Source organism: Callorhinchus milii, unplaced genomic scaffold (genome assembly GCF_018977255.1).
Source record: "Callorhinchus milii isolate IMCB2004 unplaced genomic scaffold, IMCB_Cmil_1.0 Scaffold3, whole genome shotgun sequence".
Taxonomy (NCBI): Eukaryota; Metazoa; Chordata; class Chondrichthyes; order Chimaeriformes; family Callorhinchidae; genus Callorhinchus; species Callorhinchus milii.
This window is the reverse complement of record NW_024704744.1, coordinates 70,660,374-70,670,670: the sequence shown is the minus strand read 5'-3', so window position 1 is coordinate 70,670,670 and position 10,297 is coordinate 70,660,374. Positions and strand designations below refer to the sequence as shown.

General features: G+C 42.2%; 1 protein-coding gene across 2 annotated transcripts; it reads right to left on the bottom strand.

Annotated features, from left to right (window-relative positions):
* Positions 1-205: 205 nt before the first annotated feature.
* armt1 (acidic residue methyltransferase 1) lies at positions 206-7,126 on the bottom strand. Of its 2 annotated transcripts, XM_042333707.1 has the most exons (4): positions 5,219-5,237; positions 4,588-4,829; positions 3,253-3,418; positions 206-1,229 (listed from the first exon to the last, which is right to left on the bottom strand). In XM_042333707.1, exons 2-4 carry the CDS (start codon positions 4,791-4,793, stop codon positions 453-455), a joined length of 1,149 nt encoding a protein of 382 aa, XP_042189641.1. In that variant the 5' UTR covers positions 4,794-4,829; positions 5,219-5,237; the 3' UTR covers positions 206-452. The 2 variants fall into 2 exon arrangements, with proteins under 2 accessions (XP_042189641.1, XP_042189642.1); XM_042333708.1 differs by lacking the exons at positions 4,588-4,829; positions 5,219-5,237 and adding an exon at positions 7,062-7,126.
* Positions 7,127-10,297: the final 3,171 nt, after the last annotated feature.

Here is a 10,297-nt window from a genome sequence, read left to right as displayed (position 1 = left end):
CTCAATGCAAAGAATAACCAGTTGGTTGAGTGGCTGATACGTGACCAGCACCTGTGAAACATGAAAAAAGAGCAACCACCGTCAGGAAGGTTGACGGGTGAAAATTACCAAGGAAAATATTTTTTCACAAGTAACAACTTGTATTTATGTAGCCCCCTTCACAGGGGGCAGCGACCCGGAGCGCTTGAAGTAATAGATAATAAAGTAAGCATTTCAGTAAGACTTTATTTTTTTTACAGTACATTCTCTTTTACAAGCAGCCTTGCAACTGTCCTGAAAAAAATTACATTGCAGAAAGTTTAGAATTTTCTACTAAACATGCTTAAAGTCAATAATGCATTATGTAAACATTGCAAAAACATGCTAGCAGAACAGAGCAGAAATCCAGAATGTCATCACGTTGCCTTCATTATTCTGAGGGATGATACCATGGAAGAAAATTTTTAACAACATTATTTTGGATTGGGGTCACTGAACTGAATAATGGCATAATTCCCACTGACCAGCCACTGAGGATCAGACAGAGTCAGCTGCTCAGCTTGTTCAGGCTTTAAACCAACTTGAATATCAGCTTTTAATGTTCGCAAGCTACAAAGTGGAGCAGGATGGAACCCTTGTAGAGCAGTGTCAAATGATATGGTATGGCTCCATTTCCTGTCTCCGGTTAGTTTCCTGTAGTTCAAATCTCCCTTAAAAAAGATTAAGTTGGACTTGTGCAGTTCTGAATATAGATCAGGTGCATCCTGAGACATGTCAGAAAACTCGTGAGGGAGGGTCCAGAACAGATGATCATGATAAACCCAAACCCCTTTATGCAGATTTTGCTCCCACATATTGCCACACATGGACAGTGACGCATGATTGCTTGCCTGTAGATTCTTCAGTGTCCAATCCAAATCTCTCCGGGTTGTATCAGAAACAAACCACGGCATGCTCTTACCATGAAAATGAATCTCATCAGCTAACTGAGTGCTCAGTAGAAAATAAGCTAGGACCAAGTCAGTAACCAGCTCAAATCCAGAGTTGTCAAGGACAATATCTACTCTGATTGGTGTAGTTTGTGAGGTTTTGTTTTTCCAGTTATTCACAAGTAGATTCCAAACACGTTCAGAATCATCTACTAAGATGAACGACTTAAGTGATTCCAGAGAAGCTAAAGGATTGTTCTTCTGGGAGTTGTCCTGACCACCAGAGATGGAGAGATCACATCGATTTCCCCACAGTGCAACCTGGACAAAACAAGCAGCAATGTTACTGTAGATGCAGCAGTCTTACACTTTCTTCTTCTTCTGTGTATCTGACAATTTCTGAAGATTTCCTTTTCATATTCTAGAAAGTACTTTGAAGTGTGGACAATGTGATAAGGTGTTATATCAAGATTATTATTTTATTCATGAGAAGTTAAAGGAATATAATGTAGGAATATATACAGGTTAAAAAAAATTATTCAAAGGTAATCGTGGAGTCCTGTAGCTCAGTGGTTAGAGCACTCGCCTTGCAAGCGAGGCACCTGGGTTCAATTCCAGGCAGGGCGAAACCTTGGGCAAGTTTCCTTACTACACTTGTCTAATAATAATCCCTCCAAAACCAAAACAATAATAAATTGGTCATTTTCAATCCACGGCTGTTTGTGGGACACTGCTGTGCGCAATTGGCTGCCGCATTTCGCCCACAAATATACGGTCAATTCACTTTACAGTCTATTCTGTGAAGCGCTTTGAGACATCGAGAAGACGTGAAAAGCGCTATATCAAATGCAAGAATTATTATTATCCTAGACTTCATCTATAGCTCAATTCTATTAAAGGCTTCAAGGAAGTGTAGAATCATAGAATTATACAGCACAGAAGGAGGCCATTTGGCCCATCATGTCTGTGCCAGCTCTTTGAAAAGAGCTATCCAATTCAATCCCACTTCCCCTCGCTCTCCCCTTAGCCCTGCAAACTTGTCCTACCCAAATAATTATCTACTCCTCTCTTAAAAACTGTTATCGAATCAGCTTCCACCACCCTTTCAGGTAATAGTATGACTGGGCAATAGAAGCTGCAGAAATAACCCATTCCCCATTTTGGGGAGGAAGAACAGGGTAGACTGATTGTAGTAGACATGCAAAACCATTCTAATTTTAATTTTTATCTGCATTTTAGTGTTCAGTTTTGTTTGTAACCATCTAACATTAAGAGAAATATACTTAAATGAAAGGGCCAACACTTTCTCATGCGTTTCAGATCCAAATCAATTCCACATCGAAAAGGAATTTAAATGTCATCCTCAATACAAATATCAGTATTGCAGCGAAGCAATCTTTTAGTAAAGTGGAGAATGGTAGTAATATTTCTAAATAGGTCTCTCTTCATTTGAGGAAGTGATTGTAAGTAGTCAGAAACACATATTTCTGTAGCTTGAGTGTAACAACAGCATTAATGGTAATAAGAGCAGTGCCATGACTTCAGGCCTGCAAACAACTGCTCTGTAATCTTTTTATACTGTCTAATGCCTAGTTATGCTACATAGTTTGTGCCAACATTGGACAATCTTTTATCATTTGGATATTAGAATAAGCCCCAGAGCTGGATTATGATATTCATGGAAAGCTATACATTTAAAGCAGATTAACAGAAAACCCAGAAAAAACTGAACCACAAGTCAGCCTAGCTCAGTTGGACTCCTGCCTCGAAGTCAGAAAGTTGTGGAATCAAGCCCGATGCCGGGACTTTGAGTTCACTGTCAAGGTGATCACTACAGTGTTTTATGGAGGGGGGGGGAAAAGGAGCATCACATTATTGCCCTCCTTCAAATGAGATGTCAAACCAAGGTCCCATCTGTCTGTTCAGGTACATATGATAAGAAGATCCCATGACACTACATGAAAAGAGAAGCAAGTTTCTCCCAATATCCTATCCAACAATCCTCCAGCGTCATTGTTTATTTATTTTAAGCTCATTGCACAATATAGCTATGCACAAATTAGCTACCACATTTGCCTACACATGTAACTGGTAACTACACATATCAATTATCTATGGAAGCACTTTGAGATGTTCAACATTATAGCTACTATATTATGCGATTATTTATTATAGTCTCATTGTAAGGCACTGAACAATAATAGAGGTTTGAAATATTATTCAGCCGCTTTGGTTTATAAAGACTAGAATTGTATTGTATTGGGTCAGTTGTATTGTACTGCAGCTTTGAATATTCACAAATTTGCTTATTATAAAAACATAACACTAATCCAACACAGCCTACCTGCATCAGCAGCATAAACTCATCTTTCAATTGAGATTCTTCGAAATTTTCAATTTTCCTCTGCAATTCTTGGAGGTAAGTACAAACAATGAGAATGGCATCTTGGGACGAGAAGAAACTCTGGATTTTTGCTTCACTAAATACATCAAAGTCACAGATGGGAGGACTGCAACAAGGGAAAGAGGAAAATATGAAGGTTTAAACAAAAGGCCAAATACTGCAGGTGCTGGAAATCTGAAATAAAAACAGAAGTCGCGGGGAAATGCAGCAGGTCAGGCAGCATCTATGCAGAGAGGAAAATGAGTTAATGTTTCAGGTCGATAACCTTTCATCAGAATTTTTATCCTGCATGAAGGATGTTATCCTGCATGAGGATATGAAGCTTTGTTGAATTAAACTTCAGCTAAATATGAACAAAACATTCTTAGCTCCTTCCACCATCTCCTCATCTTCGACTCAGTTCTCCTCAACCTCCACAGCCTATTTTCAAACTCACCAAATCAGCAGGCAACCTCGCCTCCAGTTCGATCCCCAGGTGTACTTCCTACCCCACATTCAGTCCCTGACCAGGACGGTTTGTTTCCTCCAAATTGCCTGCCTCTGAGGTATCTCGAATCCCAATGCGACTGAACCCCTCATCCATGTCTTTGTCACTTCCTGACTTGATTTTTCACACTCCTCACTTGTCTCCCCAGTTCCACCATCCGCAAGGTCCAAACTAATACAAAACCCGTATCCTCAATCGCACCAAACTCTACACGCCCATAATAATAATCCTTGCATTTGATATAGCACCTTATCATGTCTTCAAGACCTCTCAAAGCGCTTCACAGAACATACTGTAAAGTGAATTGACTGTATATTTTGTGGCCGAAACGCAGCAGCTAATTGTGCACAGCAATGTCCCACAAACAGTCGTGGATTGAGTGATAAATTTATTATTATTTTTTAGCAGGGCTAATTACTCCCGGAAAAGTGATCTGCCAATCGACTACCAACCGTGTTCCTACTTAATGCTAGGTAAACAGAGGCATGTGGAGTCAGGAAACTTGCCCAACGTTTCGCCCTGCCGGAATCGAACCCAGGTCCTCTCACTTGCGAGTCGAGTGCTCTAACCACTGAGCTAAAGGACTCCACATAAATCCACACAAATATTCATGTTTTCACAATATTTGTTGTTATATAGCAGTAAATAAAATTGCACAATAAGTTTTCAACAAATGAATTGCCCATATTGTATTCAGACTTATTTCACAGACATCTTTGGAACTTAAGACTGTAATGCAGACTACATCTTATTATTTTTATTAATTTTCAAATTTGCTTTTTACTCACTTGAGCAGTATTGATTCATGAATCCTACGATACATGTAACATTCCATGAAAAGCCAGGACGACTTAAACCAACTTGGAAATTCTTCGGGACCCAACGCTGCCTGCTGACGCTCTATGTATGTATTCCATTGGGCAGCATCGGGAAATTCATCGGTAAGAGGGATTACTGCCTTGTCAGTCTGTAGTTCATTTCGTAACTTAGACATGAGGCCAATGGCTCGCTTTTCTGCCTCTACACCTTCCTAGAAAAATATGCAATTCTGTTAGACTTTTCCAAAGAAAGTCACATTATCCACTCTGTCAACACACAAACATGAATGAAATCCCCTTTCATTCTTTGCTTCTCCAATGAAAACAAAACTTCTAAAATAGTTCTAAAAATCTATATAATGTACCAATCCAGTTATTTGCTCAAATAATCCTTTAATATTTTTAGCCTAGCCTTGCTCAACACTTGCTGAACTGGAAGATGATCTCAATGATAATTTATTTTAGCTCTTTGTTCAAAAGCTGGAGGATGGGGTGGGGTGGGAGGGAAATCAGTCATAGAAAGAATCAGAGAGCATCCCTATTCCTCCCCACAGCTCAACATAGATAAACAAATACAATATAATACACATTTATACAGCACCTTTCACGTTGGGAAGACGCCATAAAGCAGTTGAAAATACAGGCTGGATCTGGGGGTGGGAGCCAAGGGCTGGGGAAAGATGACCTATACAGGAATAACATTTTTAATCTAAAATCATATTTTGACAGACCATCTTTCATTGTGCTGTAATAGGTTCAGGAAGGACCATGCTTTTTTTAATATGTAAAATAAGCAGAAATAAAGTTTCTATACCATAATGAGGGATATTAGACAAATTAATTTCCTCAGTTAAAGATATCTACAGCGAATAAATAATTGTTAAGTTGAAAAAGGCAACTATTTATCCCTTCAGCATTCCTTGAATCTCTTATGCTGACACTTCTTCATGGTTTTAGTTCAGATTAATCTGAAAGGGATCCCTCAGGTTTTACACCCACAGTCAGTTTGTGTTAAGGAAATACTAAATTACTTTCCAATGTATTCACTGAATGTTCTTAGAGGTTAAATCGAGCATACTGATACCACTGCCTAAGTCTCCAACCATCCCCATGTTCACTGAAGCACATCAGATGCAAATAAAGAAAAGTCTATTTTCAGCTTTAGTAAATAGGAACAATGGAAACTGGACCCTGAGATCATCATCAATAGCACAGTATTGGCTTATTCTTGCAGCACAACCTAGGCACTATAATTCTGCTAAACACGATTCCCTAGATATCATTCTGTTATTCGTGAGTACGTTCCCTTGCTTTTATAGTAACTTCAGATCAATAATGGATTCAGTCCCAAAAAGTTTTGCCTTGTGGGAATTTGACACATCTTTAAATTATGGCTCCTCTCAATCAACTCTATGCTTGACCTCTTGTACTGATTTGATTGACCCTGTTTTTTTTCTTCAGTCTGTTACTGAAGATTGCCATCAGGCTAGTCTCTGGCCTGTGTGTCCCAGGCTGCCCTTCGCTCGAGTGCACCAGCTTCACAAGATATCGTTAGGCTGGAAAACTGGGAAATAGCTTCAGAGAGTGGAGGATGTTAAGAAGAGGGAATGTTCACATGGTTGCATTCTTCTGTAAGTACGGATCTAGAGAGCATGGAGGGTAGGGGTAGGAGGGTGGCTGAAAGCGTGGTCGAAGAGGAGGGTCTTGAGTCGTATAAATCAAGTAGAAAAAAAGACTATTGGGTAGAGATTAACTGGAATGTCATATAATACTACAAACGGGTTACTAAATGGGATACATTAGCTATCTTTTTGGGGGAGGGAAGGGAAAACAAGGGAACCATTGTTTCACTTAAAGCACAAGTAGGTTCAATGGGCCTGCAGTACATCACCTTAATGGGTCATGTGTGAACCTTGACAATGTTAACAAACTATTCAACCTGTTCAGCATGTATGGGGGGAGCTCCACTAAATGTTTATCTGTGGAGTACCTGGCTGTACTTTTCTCTGTTTCTCTCAACTCTAACTCAGGACGCTGTTCACAGAGCCAAGAGCAAATCAAATCTGGTGGAGATTTGGCATCAAAGTCATCAACAAATAATAACAATAATAATTTGGTCACTCTATCCACAACTGTTTGTGGGACACTGCTGTGTGCAATTGGCTACTGCATTTCGCCCACACAATATACAGTCACTACACTGCGCTTTGAGACGTCTTGAAGATGTACTAAGCACTATATCAAACACAATGATTATTATTATTGTCATCATGGGAGAGGAGGTTCAATCCTGTGTCTTTCTTGGTCTGTGTGATTCAGCTACTCACTAGATAATTTTTTTTTACTAAACATCTAAACATTTACAGTTCACTTCGAATTTTGCAGTTTTAGTAGATTATAGTCCTTTATACGCATGGAATATCGGTTCACAGGTTTGCACTCACCTGTCCATATTTCTCAAAAAAAGTCTTCTTATGTCGATGCACTGTATCTACAGCCTTAGTCAGTATGGTTGGCAATCTGTCTTTAACAGTTAAGTATGCAAATGATCTGTGAAGAAGATAAATTACTTTGTCAACACATATATAGGCTTGGAAAATAAGTACCAAATACACAATCCCACTTAGTGCAGTATTCAGATTGTAAAGGCAGTTTCATCTTGAATAACTAACATGTCACACATGCTAGTCTTAAACAATCTATAAATTATTTATTATATTATATAAACAATCTATTCATCACAAACTATAAACTTTTTGCTCAAACAAAACACTGTTAAACCAGACACAGTTGATAACTTTGAATGTTGGAATTTACAGAACCATGAGACCATTTGTGGCCCATTTAGCTAAATGTCAAATAAAATCATTTTTGAAAAGCCTACTTTACTCTAGCTCTCATACCTTATAATCTACTTATGCACCAAATAGCTGTCTATCAGAATATGAGAGATGAACATAGTGAACACCAATTCTTTTGTATGAGCTGGCAAGTAAATGTGTGATCAAGCTTGCTATTTGCTGGATGTCTTTATCTTAGTGTTGTCATTAGAGGTCAGTTTCCTTCTGGAGGCAACAAATCGGCAGCATGGGAAATGAACACTCAGTTAACTGTTGACAGTAACAGTAAGTGTTGAATTAAGGGAAAAGTGATGCCAGTTCAGGAATTTATTAATTTCCAGATGTTAGATTTAAGGCATTACTAACAGTACCATATTTTCTTGTTACAGCTTTAACTGCTTCAGATAATTAATAAAGAGACACAGGTTACCAAAGACACTTAAATACTTAACCTGAAACTGCAGTTTCAGGTAATTCCAGTGACAAACAGGTGAGAACATTATTTCAACAGCAACAACGTGCATTTATATAGCGCCCCTCATGCAGCGTAGAGTCTGAAAGTGTTTAACCATCAGAAAGCAACCCATCTTCTCAATCCAACACTATCCTATCTTAGAAGCGAGACAGCACTATTTCGAAGGTCATTTTTAAAGGGTTCCCCTTTAGCTTGAATTTGGCTGGGGTCATTTTCCTAGAATGTAGTACAATAAGACATGATAGGTAAAGATTCCCTACGCATTCTCAGTTTGGTTTGGATACTCTTAAGCATGGTGATGGGTTTCCGCATGTGTAGACACATGGCTGACCCGAGAAAAGCATTCTTTTCTCAATGTGTTTCACACGGCAGGCTGAGAACCTGAGCTTGTGGATATGGGAAGGTAAAGCTGAGGACGAAGGGGGTGGGAGGTAAGATGGATTTTCCATCTTTTGTAATTGAATAACATCTATTGTTATTTAATAATAATAATTTGGTCACTCAATCCACGACTGCTTGTAGGACACTGCCATGAGTAACTGGCTGCCACGTTTCACCCTCAAAATATACAGTCAATTCACTTTACAGTATATACTGTGAGGCGCTTTGAGAGGTCTTGAAGATGTGATAAGGCGCTATATGAAATGCAAGTATTATTATTGTACCCAACCTAGAAAATGGGCGCAATTGGTTTGGTTATGAGTGAACTAGATTAATTGCAATATAATGCTAAATACTTATCAACAAATTACCTGATCTGAGCTTGTTGCAACTTTGACAAGAACAGACACCTGCTGATTTGATCCTGAATAACAGGGAATCTGCCATTACTCTAACACACGCCCCAATAACAATATTTTAGCAACTGCTGGTTAAGTCACTCTTTTGCATACACTGTCTGCAACAATAAATATGGGAAGCTGAGGTTTGGGGAATCTGTGCAATTTGTTTTATATATCGCTTTCTACATCTCAATTCCTGGGTACAACATCATCCATTGGTAAATGAGATATTGCTTACAATTGAAATGTTATCTTTTTTCATTAAATATCAAAAGATACTCAGATATTCACCACTTTTTTTTTAATACACATGATGAATAATGCTTTATTTTACAAATGTAAACACTTCACATTGCTTTAACACATCAGCTATTCTTTTAAAATAAAAGACAAAACGCTACGACGGTTTGCAAGTTATTTGATGCAGCACATCACTGAATTGCAGAGATTAAAACTCGAAGTGTAAATGATACCTCTCCAGTGACAAACCCAATGCCTTAATAAATAACCCACAGAGATCAACACCACAGTGCAGTATTATACATTTCTAGATCAACAATGTCACGCGCACACTCCTCCCAGTGAAATGAGACGGGAACAAAGACTTCCAGCCCTCTGACCATTTGGGAAGTTATTTTATTCCCGAGGCCTAAAAACTGACAGAATTTGCTTTGGAATCCATCAACCCTGTGCACATGTCGGCTGTGAGCCACCGGTCTGCAGCTCCTCCTCACCTCACCTCCCCTGGGCTCGGGTGGGTGGGTGCTGGCCCGCGGGCCACCTGGGCTCGGGTGGGTGGGTGGGTGGGTGCTGGCCCGCGGGCCACCTGGGCTCGGGTGGGTGGGTGCTGGCCCGCGGGCCACCTGGGCTCGGGTGGGTGGGTGCTGGCCCGCGGGCCACCTGGGCTCGGGTGGGTGGGTGCTGGCCCGCGGGCCACCTGGGCTCGGGTGGGTGGGTGCTGGCCCGCGGGCCACCTGGGCTCGGGTGGGTGGGTGCTGGCCCGCGGGCCACCTGGGCTCGGGTGGGTGGGTGTTGGCCCGCGGGCCACCTGGACTCGGGGGTGGGTGGGTGGGTGTTGGCCCGCGGGCCACCTGGGCTCGGGTGGGTGGGTGCTGGCCCGCGGGCCACCTGGGCTCGGGTGGGTGGGTGCTGGCCCGCGGGCCACCTGGGCTCGGGTGGGTGGGTGCTGGCCCGCGGGCCACCTGGGCTCGGGTGGGTGGGTGCTGGCCCGCGGGCCACCTGGGCTCGGGTGGGTGGGTGCTGGCCCGCGGGCCACCTGGGCTCGGGTGGGTGGGTGCTGGCCCGCGGGCCACCTGGGCTCGGGTGGGTGGGTGCTGGTCCGCGGGCCACCTGGGCTCGGGTGGGTGGGTGCTGGCCCGCGGGCCACCTGGGCTCGGGTGGGTGGGTGGGTGCTGGCCCGCGGGCCACCTGGGCTCGGGTGGTGGGTGGGTGCTGGCCCGCGGGCCACCTGGGCTCGGGTGGGTGGGTGGGTGCTGGCCCGCGGGCCACCTGGGCTCGGGTGGGTGGGTGGGTGTTGGCCCGCGGGCCACCTGGGCTCGGGTGGGTGGGTGGGTGCTGGCCCG